The 17,878-nt window shown below is 39.7% G+C and overlaps 1 protein-coding gene across 1 annotated transcript in view; it reads right to left on the bottom strand.

Annotated features, from left to right (window-relative positions):
* Positions 1–13,021, bottom strand: part of DNAL1 (dynein axonemal light chain 1) — a 45,136-nt gene extending 32,115 nt beyond the window's left edge. The window contains exons 1-2 of the mRNA XM_007095087.3: positions 12,945–13,021; positions 857–895 (exon numbers count right to left, since the gene is read on the bottom strand). Coding sequence (XP_007095149.1) covers positions 857–895; positions 12,945–12,947 — 42 coding nt within the window. The 5' untranslated portion in view covers positions 12,948–13,021. The remainder of the gene's footprint in view (positions 1–856; positions 896–12,944) is intronic.
* Positions 13,022–17,878: the final 4,857 nt, after the last annotated feature.

Genomic DNA, 17,878 nt, shown 5'->3' with positions numbered 1-17,878 from the left:
TTTAATGCATGTTTTTTACAATGCAGTTTCCTTTCTAATGTTAGTATCTGCTTTAGTATGTTTTCCAGCTTTATTGACATGTAAAATTGTATAAGTCTAAGGTGATGATTTGACACATGCATATATTGCAAAATGATTAACACAATAAGATTAGCTAACTCATCTATCACCTCACATAATTTTTTTTTAGTGCTGAGAACATTTAAGATCTATTCTCTTAGCAACTTTCAAGTATATAATACAATATTATTAACTACAGTCACCATGCTGTATATCAGATGCCTAGAACTTGTCTTATAACTTGAAGTTGTACCCTTTAACCAACATCTCCCCAAGTCCCCCACATGCCAATCCCCAGCAATCAACATTTGATTTTTTGTTTCTGTGCGTTCAGCTTTTTTAGATTTCACATGAGTGAGATCATAGAGTACGTCTTTCTCTGTCTAACTTATTTCACTTATCATAATGCACTCAAGGTCCATCCATGTTGTCATAAATGGCAGGATTTCCTTTTTTGTGGCTGAATAATATTCCATTCTGTATATATATACATTTTTAATCCATTTATCCACTGATAGACATTTAGGATACTGATAATGATATAACCCACTGATTTTAATCAGATTTTCCCAATTTTACTAGTATTCATTTATATATGAGTATAAATGCTTTTGTATGTGTGTATTAAGTGTATACAATTTTATCTGTGTAGGTTCATGTACCAACCCCCACAGTCAAAATAGCTAAATAGCTCCAGTACCACAAAGATTCCTTGTATTGAATGATCAGATTTAAATACCTATCCAAAAACTTTCCTTGTATGGTCTCTAGAAGAGGTAAAAATTCATATACTCACCCATCTGGCTAGAGCTTCTTTGATTGTTGTTGCTTTTGCCTTAAAAAGAGAAGAAACAAGAGTGTCTTTATTGGTATGATTTGTTGATTCAACTTTTATGCAGTAATTATTAGCCTTGGCATCTACTATTGAAAAGATTAACTTCTTTCTTTCAGACTTTATATGCAAACAAGCATGTTTTAATTTCCTGGAATCAGAATGATTTACTTAAATACCTTTCAGAGGTGCACCTGGGTGGCTCAGTCAGTTAAGCATCCAACTTCAGCTAAGGTCATGATCTCATGGTTTGTGGGTTCAAGCCTCACATTGGACTCTGTGCTGAAAGCTCAGAGACTGGAACCTGCTTCGAATTCTGTGTCTCCCTCTCTGTCTCTGTCTTTCCCCCACTTGCACGCATGCTCTCTCTCTCAAAAATAAATAAATAAACATTAAAAAAATAAATACTTCTCAGATAAATTAAGGAAATCATGGTGTAATACCCATATACTTCATTCCACTTGCTTTACAAAAAAGATATACCTTTTAACATTTGATATTAAAATATATCTTATTTCACTGATTCTAAGATCTACATCTTTTAAATTTTGACATCTTTGAAATTTGGATGCATTTTACAACCAGGAAAAATTTACAATTACTGTGGCCAGGTGGCAGTGGTAAATATCTAGAAAAATATTAACCATTTTATTTCATATATTTATATTCCTTTTTATGTTTGCAGAGAATGATATATGATAAAAATTTACATGCCCAAATACAATTAAAAATTTTGTTTTAATATTTATTGATCTTTGAGAGAGAGACAGAGAGAGAGAGCGAGAGAGAGAGAGAGAGAGAGAGCACAAACAGGGGAGGGGCCAAGAGAGAGAGGGAGACACAGAAACTGAAGCAGGCTCCAGGCTCTGAACCGTCAGCACAAAGCCGGACAGGGGGCTCGAACTCACAAACTGTGAGATCACTACCTGAGCCGAAGTCAGATGCTTAACAAACTGAGCCACCCAGGTGCCCCCCAAATATATTTAAAAGAACTCTGTTAATAAGAACAAAATAAAAATTCTAAATGACAGGAAATTACCTGTCAGGGTTTAATTCCAATTTCTTATTTTTCTTTCTTAGAACATAAAATAATGTTGCACTTTATAATCAATAGTATCTCAGATTCAATTTAATATGACACAACTTTAAATGTGAGAAAAGGAAGACATCCTTTGAATTATTGCTAGAGTTAATTAAAAAAAGAACAAAACCCCAAACAATAACAAAAGGAAAAATGTTAAAGTATAGTTGACCCTTGCACAAGATAAGCATTAGGGACACCAACCTCTCTCCCCTGAACAGTCAAAAATCTGAGTATAACTTTTGACTCCCCCCAAACTTTACTAATAGCCTACTGTTGACCAGAAGCCTTACCAATAACATAAACAGTGGATTAACACATATTTTGTATGTCATATGTATTACATACTATATTCTGACAATAAAGTAAGCTAGAGAAAAGAAAATGTTATTAAGAAAATCATAGGGAAGAGGAAATACATTTATAGTACCACAGTGTATTTAACTGAAAATAATCTACCTAAGTGGACCAGTGCAGTGTTGCTCAACATGTATATCCTCACAATGGCATATACATGCCATTATGTCTAGAAAGTAAAGACATAGTAATAAATAGCCCTTGAGTTACAAAGTAAACTATAAATTAAAGTAAAACAAAAGACAAAAAATATTAAAATTTAAGGAATATAACATTTAAAAGGAGACTTACGGCTTCAAATACATTTATTTTTTTTTTCAAAATGTATATTTATTTTTGAGAGAGAGAGACAGAGCATGAATGGGGGAGGGGCAGAGAGAGAGAGACCACAGAATCCAAAGCAGGCTCCAGGCTCTGGGCTGTCAGCACAGAGCCCGACACAGGGCTCGAACTCATGAACGGTGAGTCAGACACTTAACCAACTGAGTCACCCAGGTGCCCTCAAATACATTTATTAAAATATAAGAGAAAACAATGAGGAGGGCACTTACTGGGATGAGCACTGGGTGTTGTATGTAAGCGATGAACCATGGGAATCTACCCCCAAAACCTAGAGCACACTGTAGACACTGTACGTTAGCCAATTTGCCAATAAATTATATTTTAAAAAATAAGAGAAAAATAAGAGACACAAAACAAATAAGCTAAGCATTCAAGACATTTCAATAAGCACATCATTGCAAACACAAAGAAAGCTGAAAGAAATACAAAGGAAGAAGTTGATGAAAACAGACCAGAGGAAAAAAAAGATGGACATAACTAAAAGTTGGTTCCTAAATTTCTAGCAAGCCTAACTAAGAAAAAGACAGCTATAGAACAAAAATATAGAATCAGAGGAAATAATATAGATACCATAAAGATTTAAAAGTAAAATACTGGGGCGCTTGGGTGGCTCAGTCAGTTAAGCATCCAACCCTTGATAATGGCTCAAGTCACAATCTCATGGTTCGGTTCATGAGAAAGAGCCCGAGTCTGGCTCTGAACTGACAGTGCGGGGCTTGTTTGGGATTCTCTCTCCCTCTTTCTCTGCCCCTTCCCTGCTCACACACTTTCTCTCGCAAAATAAATAAATAAACATTAAAAAATAAATAAATAAGGGGTGCCTGCTCAGTCAGTTGAGCATCTGACTTTGGCTCAGGTCATGATCTCATGGTTTGTGAGTTCGAGCCCCACATCAGGCTCACTACTGTCAGCACAGAACCTACTTCAGATCCTCTGTCCCCCTGTCTCTACTCCTCCCCAGCTTGCACTCTCTCAAAAATAAACATTTTTGATAAACAATAAATAAATAAATAAATAAATAAATAAAGTGAAAATAAAATTTTATAAGCAAATATGTGGTAATAAGTTTGAAAACCTAAACAAAGAATGCATATTTAGAAAAAACACAAAAGTGCTGAACTGTCACAGGAAGAAATCAGAAAACCTGAATAGGCCAATAACTATTTTAAATGTTAAAAAGATAATCAGGGCACCTGGGTGGCTCAGTCGGTTAAGCGTCCAGCTTCGACTCAGGTCATGATCTCAGGGTTCATGAGTTCGAGTCCCGCATCAGGCTCTGTGCTGACAGCTCAGAGCCCAGAGCCTGCTTCAGATTCTGGGTCTCCCTTGCTCTCTACCCCTCTCCCATTTGCACTCTGTGTGTCTCTCCCTCTCCCTCTCCCTCTCTCTCTCTTTCTCTCAAAAATAAATAAACATTAAAAGAAATTAAAAAGAAAAAAAAAAGATAATCAGAGGGGCACCTGGGTGGCTCAGTCGGTTAAGCACCCACCTTTGGCTCAGGTCAGGATCTCCCAGTTCACGAGTTCAAGCCCCGCATCAGGCTCTGCACTGACAGCTCAGAGCCTGGAGCTTGCTTCAGATTCTGTGTCTCCCTCCCTTTCTACCCCTCCCCTGATTGCGCTCTGTCTCTCTCACAAAAATAAATAAAAACATTAAAAAAAAAAAAAAAGATAATCAGAGATTTACCTTCATTCTCCTTTCCTAAAGCTCCAAGCCTAGATAATTTTACAAGTAAACTCTGCCAAGTTTTCAAGGAACAGATATTTTCTGTTATACAAGTTGTTTCAGAAACCAGAAAAAGAGGGAAAACTGCTAGTTTATTTTATGAGGCTAGAATAACCTTGATGCCATAATGAGATAAGGACTCCTCTTCTCAGCATAGATTTGAAAATCCTAGATACAACAACAGATCTCCAAAGCCAATGGTGAATAATAATCGTGATCAAGAATGGCTAACCCCAGGAGCATAAGGATTGTTTAACAACAAAAAAGCCTATAAATATAATTTACTAAGAGTTAAAGGGAAATTCCCTATCTAATAAAAGCTACATACCAAAAACCTAAAGCAAATGCCATATTTTATGAAGAAATTCATTCATTTTAGCAAATATTTATTATCTACTATGTACCAAACATTCTTTTACATGCTTAGGACATATCAATGAACAAAACAAAGATTGCTGCTTTCCTGAAACTTACATCTATTGGCAGGAAACAGATGAAAAATAATATATTTAATAAATAAATTATATAGTATATTAGAAAGTGACAATTATTAAGGAAATTGGCTGCTTAACCAACTGACACACCCAGGAGCCCCTAGAGTATGTTTATTTTAAATAAGATGGTTAAGGGGGTGCCTGGGTGGCTCAGTCGGATAAGCGTCTGACTTCGGCTCAGGTCACGATCTCACGGTATGTGAGTTCGAGCCCCACGTCGGGCTCTGTGCTGACTGCTCAGAGCCTGGAGCTTGTTTCAGATTCTGTGTCTCCCTCTCTCTTTGACCCTCCCCCGTTCATGCTCTGTATCTCTCTGTCTCAAAAATAAATAAACGTTAAAAACAAATTTGGGGGGCGCCTGGGTGGCTCAGTTGGTTAAGCGGCCGACTTCGGTTCAGGTCATGATCTCGCGGTCCGTGAGTTCGAGCCCCGCGTTGGGCTCTGTGCTGACTTCTCAGAGCCTGGAGCCTGTTTCAGATTCTGTGTCTCCCTCTCACTGACCCTCCCCTGTTCATGCTCTGTCTCTCTCTGTCTCAAAAATAAATAAAACGTTTAAAAAATTTTTTTAATAAATAAATAAATACGATGGTTAAGGAGGATCACACTGGAAAGATTGAAAAGTATATAATCAGAGGAGGGGTCCGAGATGGCAAAGCAGCATCAAAGTTCTCTGCTTCTCATCCCTGAAATGCAACTAGATCAGCATCAAACCACTTTGCACACCCAGAGAATTAATCTGAGGATTAACACAGCAATCTGCATAACTTAAGCCACAGAACTCGGCAGGTATTCGGGATGGAGAGGTGAACTGGGGAGAGAGAATCTATGGAGGGTACGGAGTGGTATTTGCGGACAGAGGACAGAGAAAGGGGCGGGGGGCAGAGCGCAGGAAAAGCACTCCCCTTGAAAGGAGCTGGAGAGAAAGAGAAAGAGTGAAAGCACCCACAAGTACCTAAACAAGAAAAGAAGAGGGAAGAGGGTTTCGATGTCATTAGGATTCTATAAATAGGGCAGAGTAGCATCAGAAATTCTGCAGCCCAATACCTGGAGGTGCTCTGGTGGGAAGGGCAAATCCCCAGAGGCAGGCAGCGAGGTCTGAGCAGTCCATGGGCCACACAGGGAGAAGTGGTTCCCCTGCTACCCTGCTAGGAGGGCATTTGGTAGAGGCCATGCAGTCTGCCCACAGGCAAAGGTCCCAGCAGACCCCGGAGGACATGACTGCTGGTATTGGAACAAAAATGCCAGAGTGTGGTGAAACCTGGTGTGGGTTGTGTGTTGTGATTTACCATAATCCCTGAAACACTGCCACTATGCCATCAGATGAACTTAGACTGGGGCAAGCCAGCATCCAGCCACAACCTCTCATCCTCTACAGCAGCATGATCACAAGGAATGTCCCCAGGGGCAAGCAGGCATCCGGCCATTGCTCAGCAAGACCCTTCCTCAGAGAGTTGGAGCAGGTGTAAGCAGCAGGGCCCTCAGAAGTGAGGGGTTTGGAAACACAGCCCCATCTGAGATAAAATTCAGGAGGGAGGTGCCATCTAAGCTGATGGCTTGGACACAGACAGTGTAGAAATAGGGAGTGGATGGAAACCAGAAACAAAGAAGTTGTGCTTGATTGCCAGTAGGGTAGAGCAGAGTTCTGATAGTAGAGACTGAGAAGCTGGATGCCATTTTCACCTCTGACACATGCACACAAACACGTGCACGTGGGCCACACTGATCCGCTCCAGTAAGCTAAGCAGCGCCACCTAGCGGAGAACAGAGTCATTACACCACGACCTGTCCAACTGCACCAACCAAGCCCTAGAGAACCACCATAAGTCTCCACCTGATTGGCGTACAGACTATAAAGTGCTTCATAGTTTGACTTCTAGGGGAAACCAGATGTAATTTCATTCAGAATTCATTCTGTTCACTGGTCCATCTATTTGGGGTTTTTTTGTTTGTTTTGTGTTTTTTCTTTTCTTATTCTTGGATACAGAAAGAGAAAAAAAATATTTTTATTTTCCATTGTTATATAATTAAAAAAAATTTTTACTACATTTTTTGGAAATTTATTTTTTTATTCTATTTTACCTTCTCCAATTCATTTCATTGTATTTTATTGTATACCTTTTTTAAATTTTTAAATGATTTCTTACTTTTTTCTTTTTCTTTTCTTTTCTTTCCTTTTTTCTCTATGAAATTAAGCTTCTTTCAAGGATCTAGCATCAGCATGTCAAACATACCTAGGATCTAGCTTCCTTTATTTGATTTTTTGGTATTGTTTCTAATCTTTTTAATTTTAATTTTTTATTTTATTAATTCTTTTTCTTCCTCCAAAATGACAAAACTAATTAACCCCAAAAGAAAGAATAGGAAGAAATGACAGTCAGGGACTTATCAACACAGATATAAACAAGATGTCTGAACTAGAATTAGGAGTCATGATAATAAGAATACCAGCTGGGGTTGAAAAAAAGCATAGAATCCCTTTCTGCAGAGATGAAAGAAGCAAAATCTAGTCAGAATGAAATTAAAAATTCTGTAACAGAGATGCAATCTCAAATGGTTGCCATGGCTTCAAGGATGGATGAAGCAGAGCAGCGAATCAGTGACAAAGAAGACAAAATTATGGAGAATAATGAAGCAGAAAGAAGAGAGAAACTAAGGCAAAAGAGCACGATATAAGATTTAGAGAACTCAATGACTCACTAAAAAGAAATAACATCCAAATCATAGGAATCCCAGAAGATGAAGAGAGAGAAAAAGGGGTAGAAGGTTTACGTGAGCAAATCATAGCAGAAAACTTTCCTAACCTGGGGATAGACACAGACATTAAAATCCAAGAAGCACAGAGAACTCCCATTAGATTCAACGAAAAGGCATATCATCAACAAGGCATATCATAGTCAAATTCACAAAATACACAGATAAGGAAAGAATTATGAAAGCAGCAAGGGGAAAAAAGTCCTTAACCTATAAGGGAAGACAGATCAGGTTCACAGCAGACCTATCCACAGAAATTTGGCAGGCCAGAAAGGAGCGGCAGGATATATACAATATGCTGAATCAGAAAAATATGCAGACAAGAGTTCTTTATCCAGACAGGCTGTCATTCAAAATAGAAGGAGAAATAAAGAGTTTCACAGACAAACAAAAACTAAAGGAGTTTATGAGCGCTAAACTGGCCCTGCAAGGAATTTTAAGGAGGACTCTCTGAGAGGAGAAAAGACAAAACAAAACAAAAACGACCAAAAGCAACAAAGACTAGAAAGGACCAGAGACCACCACCAGAAACTCCAACTCTATAGGCAACGCAATGGCAATAAATTAATATCTTTCAGTACTCACTCTAAATGTCAATGGTCTAAATGCTCCAATCAAAAGATACAGTGTAAGAGAATGGATAAGAAAACAAGATCTGTCTATATGCTGTTTACAAGAGACCCATTTTAGACCTAAAGACACTTTCAGATTGAAAGCAAGGGGATTGAGGGGTACCTGGGTGGCTCAGTCAGTTAAGCGTCCGACGTCGGCTCAGGTTGTGAGTTCAAGCCCCACTTCAGGCTCTGCGCTGACAGCTCAGAGCCTGGAGCCTGCTTAGGATTCTGTGTCTCATTCTCTCTCTGCCCCTCCCCCACTTGTGCTCTGTCTTTCTCTGTCTCTCAAAAAAAATGTAAAAAAAAATTTTTTTTTAATAAAATAAATAAGATATTTTAGGGGCTCTTGGGTGGCTCAGTTGGTTAAGCATCCAACTCTTGATTTCAGCTAAGGTCATGATCTCACAGATAGTGAGATCAAGTACCAAGTCGGGCTCTGCACTGACAGCTCAGAGCCTGCTTGGGATTCTCTCTCTCCCTCTCTCTCACTGCCCCTCCCCTGCTTATGCTGTCTCTCTCAAAATAAATAAGTAAATTTTTTTTAAAAAGATATTTTGGGGCACCTGGGTGGCTCAGTTGGTTAAGCATCCGACTTTGGCTCAGATCATGATCTCATAGCTCATGGGTTCAAGCCCCTGGTCAGGCTCTGTGCTAACAGCTCAGAGCCTGGAGGCTGCTTCAGATTCAGTCTAGGTATCTCTCTGCCCCTCCCCTACTTGCACACTGCATCTATCTCTCAAATATAAATACACATTTAAAAATTTTTTAAATGAATAAACTTTTAAAAAAGTATATTTTGGGGCACCTAGGTGGCTCAGTCGGTTAAGCTTCCGACTTCATCTCATGTCATGATCTCCCAGTTTGCAGGTTCAAGCTCCACGTTGGGCTCTGTGCTGACAGCTCAGAGCCTGGAGCCTGCTTTGGAGTCTGTCTTCCACTCCTTCTACTCACCCCCCTCCCCCAACCCAACTCATGCTCAGTCTCTCTCTCTCTCTCTCTTTCAAAAATGAATAATCATTTTTAAAAAGTTTTTTAAAAATGGTTATTTTTAAAAAGTATTCTCTTTAAGATTCCAACATATCAAAGATACCTACTATCATTCCTACTGTTTAACATGGTATAAGAGATCTTGGTCAATGTTATAATAAAATACAAATTAGAATGATTAAAAGGAGGAAATAAAACTCACTATTGGCAGATGATCATCTACATTGAAAACAGTAGAATAAATTGACAAATATTAGAACAAATGGAGTTCAGTAAGTGAAGAACACTATTGAGAAAGTTAAGAGAAAAGTTGTGAGAAGATATTTTCAATATAAAACCAACAAAAGACTAATATCTAGAATGTAGGAGAAGCTCCTAAAATTCAGAAACAAAAATGAAAATTAGAAAAATTTTACAAAAAATATACACAGAATTCACAGAAACTGAAATCCAAATGACTAACAATATCATGAGGTATTCAAACTCACTGAAAATCAGAGAAATGCAGAATAAAACAATGTGATACTAAAATACATCCTCAGCTTGGCAAAAGTTAGAAATTTGGTGAGAAAGTAGAACTCTCATGCATTGCTAAAGGAGGTAAAAACTAACAGAGCCAAGGGTGCCTGGCTGGATCAGTCCGCAAAGCATGCAGCTGTCAATCTCAGGGTGTGAGTTCAAGACCCACATTGGGGTAGAGCTTACTTAAAAAACAAACCAAACTAGCAGAGCCATTATGGAAAGTAATCCGACAGTGCCTAAGGAAATTAAATATGCACAGGCCCTCTGACTCTGAAATCCCACTCCTGGGTACATTTCCCAGAGAGATCCTTACATGGGCCCATGAAAAAAACACACAGAAGAATACTTTCAAGTTGGAAGCAATCTAGTAGTCTACAAATTGGTTTATAAGGTCACTAATTCCTCTATAGATTGCAGGAGTCAAAAACAGAAATGCCTAAAGGACCAGTGGATAATGGATAAATGGGTAAAAGTGGCCATATAAAGATGTTAACCTTTACTCTAGTTCTAGAAAACAACTGGCAGGTGGGACTTGATTTACCCTAGTATCACACTTCTTCAAATATTAAAACTCCATTATTGAAAATAACACCCACGGGGTGCTTGGGTGGCTGATTTGGTTAAGTGTCAGACTCTTGATTTCAGTTCAGGTCATGATCTCATGGTTAGTGAGATCGAGCCCTGTGCCAGGCTCTGTGCTGATGGCGCAGAGCCTGCTTAGGATTCTCTCTCCCTCTCTCTCTGCCCCTCCCCTGCTCACTCACTCTCTCAAATAAACATTTTTTTAAAAACCACCCTTATTTGGGGGCACCTGGGTGGCTCAGTCAGTTAAACATCCGACTTCAGTCCAGGTCACGATCTCATGGTTCATGAGTTTGAGCCCCATGTGGGGCTCTGTGTTGACAGCTCAAAGCCTGGAGCCTCTTTGGATTCTGTGTCTCCGTCTCTCTGTTCCTTCCCTGCCTGTGCTCTCTCTGTCTCTCAAAAATAAGTAAACATTAAAAAGTTTTAAAGAAAAAACACCCTTATTTTATGTACCAGTAAGAGAGAAAAGATGTTGCCAGGGCTCCTGGGTGGCTCAGTCGGGTGAGTGACAGGCTCTTGATTTCGGCTCAGGTCATGATCCCAGAGTAGTGGGATCAAGCCCCAGGTTGGGCTCCATGCTCAGCTCAGCTCAGCTTAATATTCTCTCTCTCTCCCTCTGCCCCTCTCCTCTACTCTCTTTCTATAAATAAATAAATTAAATTAATAAATAAATAAAAGATGTTGCCAATTATATGACACCACCATATTTTAGTAATACAAAAATGGGTGTAAAAATGTATCCAATGGGGAAATATGATATTTCTGATTTTTGAGAGAGGCCATAAATCTGGGTTTTGATGTGAAATATGATCATTTAAAGACATTGGAAGCTAGTGTTTTTTAATTAAAAAACCATGTGGGCCTGATTTCTGGAGGGCTCTAGAACCACCAGTTTCCAGTCTCAGCTAGCTTCCTGATTCTCTATTTGAAGCTTTTCAATAATTCTCATGGTACATGCTTTCAGAATTAGTTAGAGTGGATTATTTCTTCACCTGAACATAAACCTAGGTTCCACGGGTGCCTGAGTGGCTCAGTCCATTAAGTGTCAGACTTCAGCTCAGGTCATGATCTTGTGGTTTGTGAGTTCGAGTCCCACATCGGACTCTGCACTGGTGGTGTGGAGCCTGATTAGGATTCTCTCTCTTTCTCTCTCTCAAAATAAATAAACTTAAAACAAAAACCTAGGTTCCAGAACTTTTTACTCTCTTTGCCAGTGGTTTTCAGCTACATGTCTGTGGAATAAAGTAAGGAAAGCACAGAGAAAACTACTTTTAAAAGAGTAGTATTTAATCTTGTGGTTGAGGGCAGGCATGAATTCGTTATCATTTCAATTTCCTGGGCTCAATCTCTCCCCACTTAAACCGCACTGGAATCACAAAAAGAAGACAACTAATTAAGGATGCCCGGGTGGCTCAGTCTAAGCATGAACTTCATCTCAGGTCACTCAGGTCATGATCTTACAGTTCGGGAGTCATAGTTCGGGAGTTCAAGCCCTGCCTTGCAAGGGCTCTGTGCTGACAGCGCAGAGCCTGGAGCCTGCTTGGAGTGCTGTGTCTCCTTCTCTCTCTGCCCCTCCCCTGCCCCTGTTAACACTCGGTGTCTCTCTCTCTCTCTCTCTCAAAAATAAATAAACATTGAAAATAAAAAAGAAGACAACTAATTATACTTATTCTTCATAAACATCTCCATCTGGCAGGACAATCACATACATTGCTAAACAGCTCTGACTGGGTCTGTAACCAACCAACAACATTCCTTTTCAAACTACTAGCTGGATCTACCAAATCTGTAAGCAAAACAGTGCATACTTTAAGTAGGAGTTGAGGAACATCAGTAGGTAAAATCACTACTTCGGAAAGAGCTTTGATTGGATAGACCACTGATAGATTTCAAATCCAAGGTAGCGGTATTTCTCTAAATGGGATGGGAAACCCTCCAATTTTAGAATCACTTGAGGTGCACTGTTGAAATGGACATTCCAGAACCCCATCATATTAAAAATTCATAACGTGCATTCCAACAAGCTCAATCTTGGGCCGCCTATACTTATGCGTACTTCAATTTGAGAAACGCTATCCTAATATATTCTATCAGAGTGGGCTTTACAATGCTACCTAACAACTGCACTTACAGTCATTCAGAGGGCAACTTGGGCACATCACAGGTTAGGAATACTGCTGCACTCGGTGTTACACACATTCTTCTCATAACTAGCTCCCCGCGCCCCGTCTCGCCAGAGAGAAAATTACTTCTATGTACAGAAAAATCCTTATTCACACAGTCTGCCTTCCATCACCTTTCCCACTCTCATCCGCTCTTTTTCGAGCATTTCCTGTCCTTTGCCCTCCTTTTCTCTGTCAGAGTCCGACCATATTAACCCAACCTGCAATCCGCCCCAGGCCGCCCTCACCCCAGACCACCCGGTGGCAGGGCTTCTCTTTCGCCTCAGGCCTCTGATTCCTGAGCTAGCTTAGCGTCGGTTACCGGCTTCCTTCCGCTGATCGAGGACCCCCTCACCCTTAACACGCCACAGTCACCCTTTTCCACTTCCAATCCCTTCTCCTCTTTGGCTACGAGGCCTAGAGGGTACTCACCATTCCGGCCGTTGCTACTGTCACTGCTCTGGTTGCTAGGGCCCGCCGAGGTCAGTGCGCGTGCGCACTTCTCGGAACCCTCCGCCGATCCCAACCCTGGCAGCGGTACTTTCTCCCCGCCCCCCCCCCACGGTGGCGTGAGCGGGGCATTGTGGGATGGCGCGGCGGCCGCTTCGGTCCTCCCGCAGGGCTGCAGCTCGCCTCCCGGTCGCTGTGGTGGGGCTGCTGGTGGCATGCGGGACGTGAGAGCTTAACGGCGCAGAGTGGTCCAGAGATGCTTTTTGCCGAAAGCAATTTCAGCTAATCTGAAGTGATGTACCTGCCTAAGTTTAAAACTTTAAAACCTTGCCATAAAATTCCCTTCCCCTGCAGATTGCCCCTCGCATCTTTCTTTTTATCACCTTCTGTAATTCACCTTGGCATCCGATTGAGGCTATATTCAGCAGAATTTCCTCGGTTACCTTCCCCCAGCCCCTCCAGAGGAGAATGAAAGCATAAAATGCTGGTTTTATAAAACCGAAGTGTCTTTGTCCCCTCCCCTCCTCTTATTAAATTAGACAAAAATGGTAAAAATACTGAGTTGCTAAGGGCATGGAGAAATGGGGACGCGTATATACCTGTTTATAATGACACAGCCTTTCTGGAGAGCTGTTGGCAATAGTATAAAAAGCTTTAAAAACGTGGGCACCTCTGTGACCCAGTAGTTCGACTTCTAGGACTTCATCCTGAAGGAATAATCAGACAAGTGCAGAGATTTATGTTCAAGGTTTTAATAGCAGAAAGATAAACAACCCAAATGTAAACAAAAACGAATTGGTATTACTGAACATCCGAATGATGAAATAATATTCTTCCATTAAAAATGCTGCGGAAATGCATCTGCTCACATGCAGGCAGCCATGATGTTTGAGTTTAAAATGCAAGTTATCAAACAAAATAGCTGGTATAATCTTCTTAAAAATTGTATACTGCACACACATTTATACATACCTATATCTTAAAGAATATTATGAGCGTCTATTGTTTGCTGCAGATTGAATTGTGTCCCCCCCACCCCCGCAATTCATGGGTTGAAGCTCTAACCCCAATGTGACTGTTTATGGAAATAGGGACTTTAAGGAGGTAATTTCAGTTAAATGAGGCCATCAGAGTGGGGCCCTAATGCAATATAACTAGTGTCGCTATAAGAGGAATAGATACACCAGGAGTGGTGGTCACAGAAGAAAGGCCATCTGAGGACACAGTAAGAAGATGGTCACCTGGAAGCCAACAAAAGAAGCCTCACCAAAAACTAACACTGTAGGCACCTTGATCTTGGAATTCCAGCCTCCAGTACTGTGAGGAAATAAATTTCTGTTGTTTAAGCCACCCAGTCTGTGGTGTTTTGTTATGGCAGCCTTAGCAGACTAAAGTGTTCATTTTGCTTATTTTCTGGTTATTCTATAATGTGGCTATTTTAAATTTTGAAATAACAAATATCATTTTGAAAAAGGTAATTTAACTATTGTTATTTAAAAATAGGAAAAGTAAAATGTGTATTAAAGAAAATTAAAATGGATATTTATAACATATGCAGCCTTTTTTCTTGTAGTGTTGTTTTGTTTTTGTTTGTTTGTTTGAGATCTCCACACCTCTCTCTACATGTCTCCAAACTAGAATTTTTCTTGGCTGCCAAAATCTTTGCCAGTTTTGTTGATGGGGTTGGAAGGGGAATCTAATCCTCAAACAGATCTCATAACAGAGTATGCCTCTTACTCAAAACTGTGGATTACATCATAAGACATTGCATTACTTGTGAAATATCACTAGCAAATTAATTTTATCTTCATACTTGCTGAGAATGTTACTTTTACTTCCTCCTTGTCATTGGAGGAGTAAACTTTGACCATGAATATGTTTTATTTACCTCTATATAAACTATTTACCAATATATAAGCAAAAATTTACTGGTCTCTGAAAATTAATTTATAATATCATGCTACATTTCCCATCAAGTACATTTTGAGTTTCAGATTCTCAAAGGTTAAAAACATTCACACAGGGGCGCCTGGGTGGCTCAGTCGGTTGAGCGTCCGACTTCAGCTCAGGTCACGATCTCGCGGCCTGTGAGTTCGAGCCCGGCGTCGGGCTCTGGGCTGATGGCTCAGAGCCTGGAGCCTGCTTCCGATTCTGTGTCTCCCTCTCTCTCTGCCCCTCCCCCGTTCATGCTCCGTCTCTCTCTGTCTCAAAATAAATAAATGTTAAAAAAAAATTAAAAATTAAATAAAAATTTAAAAAAACATTCACACAGGAAAAGAATGAAGAATTATATACTTTGGATCCTTTCTTTGTTCTCTTAAATCCTGCAAAATGGCAAAATAGATCCCAAAAGCTGTTCACCAGAAACTATGGCTTTGGATCTACTTGTTGCTGCAGGCCTAGGAGAAAGATAAGAGAAAGATTAAAAATATCATTGAAACAGTTTCCCCAAATTCAGAAATCACATTGAAAAGGAACAGTAAAATAGTGTGAAATGATAGCAAACCAAATGTTAAGGAAACTTTAATGTTCTAAACAAGAATGTGGGTTGAATAAAAGAAAAATCATCATGTTTAACAGCTGATTAGAGATTGAGCAAAATAGCTAAAAGTTGTATACCCTAAAATAAAATTTTTTTTGAAAAAACTTAAAGCCTGAGAGAGTCATTAATTATTTAGGTTATTTATATAGTCAAAAAATTTATCAGCTCAAATTAGAATGAGCAATGTAGCAATTTTCAATAGTCCACTTCCCAGATTACTATTCTCATTATACTTATTTGGTAAAAAGCCAATTTCTCCCCTATGTTTTTGGTCTGTTTTGTTTTTGTTTTTTTTTTTTTTTCCAACTTTTTAAATTTATTTTTGGGACAGAGAGAGACAGAGCATGAACAGGGGAGGGGCAGAGAGAGAGGGAGACACAGAATCGGAAACAGGCTCCAGGCTCCGAGCCATCAGCCCAGAGCCTGATGCGGGGCTCGAACTCACGGACCGCGAGATCGTGACCTGGCTGAAGTCGGACGCTTAACCGATTGTGCCACCCAGGTGCCCCGGTCTGTTTTTTAAAAAACATCATTTAGGGATGTCTAGCTGGCTCAGTAGGAAAAGCATGCAACTTTTGATCTCAGGGTCGTGAGTTTGAGGCCATGTTGGGTGGTAGAGATTACTTCAATAAATCAAACTTAGAAAACAATCTTTTAAAAATCTTACATGAATAACCCCAAAATCTGGAAGTAATACATATGTATAAACACACACACATATATATAAAGTATGACATATGCTTTCTTGTTGATGTTAATAATTTGAAACTTGTATTAATTTTTTTTTTTTTTAATTTTTAAAATAGGGGCACCTGGGTGGCTCAGTCGGTTAAGCATCCAACTCTTGATTTTTGCTCAGGTCATGATCTCACAGTTGAGACTGAGCCCCACATCAGGTTCCACGCTGACTACATACAGCCTGTTTGGGATTCTCTCCCTCTGCCCCTCCCCCATTAGCACTCTTTCTCTCTCTCAAAAATAAATAAACAAACATTTAAAAAACAATTTAAATAGTGGGGGCGCCTGGGTGGCTTAGTCGGTTGAGCATCAGACTTTGGCTCAGGTCATGATCTCTCACTTCATGTGTTCCAGCCCCACACTGATTGGGCTCTCTGCTGTTAGCGAAGAGCTCACTTTGGATCGTCTGTCCTCCTCTCTCTGTTCCTCCCCCACTTGCACTTTCTGTCTCTCTCACAATAAATAAATAAACTTAAAAAAATTTTTTAGATAGTGTTACTACTGCAAATTAGGGTGACAATACCTCATCCTCTGCCAAGAAGAGCCCAAAATATAGTTCTGACTGCAAGATCTACTGATCAACCAAAATCAAACGCTAATAATTAATACCATAATCTTTCTCTCCAATTATGTAGAAGAAAAAAAAATAACTAAATTATGAGAAGGCCAGAATGTTAATATCTTCTAATTCCACACATATTTTTAAAGTTTAAGATCAAAGCTCAGAACTTGCATTAAAATTATTTTAATAAATTAAGGCTTATCCACAAATTGTAATTACATTTTTGGGGAAGGTGGCGTAAAGTAGAAGGGATGAACTCTGTTTCCCTCAGATAATTACATTGTCTACTTGTGTCAATTATCAACTTGGGAGGAGAACTGGAATGTGCCTATTTTTAAATATATTTTTGAAACAAAGTGTTAAGAAAAGTTTTTTAAAGTACAAACAGAGATAAGGGAATTATAAAGAGCTAGTGTGTCAGGGCACCTTTGTGGCTCAGTCGGTTGAGGTCTGACTTCAGCTCAGGTCATGATCTCCTGTTTCGTGAGTTCGAGCCCCGCATTGGGCTCACTGCTGTCAGCCTGTCAGTGCAGAACCTGCTTCAGATCCCCTGTCCCCCTCTCTCTGCCCCTCCCCTGCTTGCACTCTCCCAAAAAATAAATAAATGTTAAAAAAAAAAAAAGATTCAGTGCTTCTTAGTAACTGCTTGGCAGTTTTAAAGCAAGTAAGTATTTTTGGATTTATAACTTTCTTTTCCCTTTTTTTTTTTTTTAAGTTTTTTATTTTGAGAGAGAGCGAGAGCACACAAGTGTGAGCAGGGAAGGAGCAGAGAGAGAGGGAGAAAGAGAGAGAATCTCAAGCAGGCTCAGCGCCGTCAGCATGGAGCACAATTCCAGGCTCAAACTCACAAACCACGGGATCATGACCTGATCCAAAATCAAGCATCAGACACTTAACTGGCTGAGCCACCCAGGTGCCTCTCTAAGTTTCTTTAAAGATCCTTGAACAGGTGGCAATTAGAAGAAAAAAAAAAAAAAATCAAGACCTGACTAACAACAGAAAGGATTCTGACTTCAGTCTACCACAAATCAGCCTCTGGGTCATCGTGTTAGAATTCAGTCCAGCATCTTATTC

This window comes from Panthera tigris, chromosome B3 (assembly GCF_018350195.1).
Source record: "Panthera tigris isolate Pti1 chromosome B3, P.tigris_Pti1_mat1.1, whole genome shotgun sequence".
Lineage (NCBI taxonomy): Eukaryota > Metazoa > Chordata > Mammalia > Carnivora > Felidae > Panthera > Panthera tigris.
Note: the sequence above shows the minus strand (reverse complement) of the source record. Positions and strands in the feature narration are given on the sequence as shown.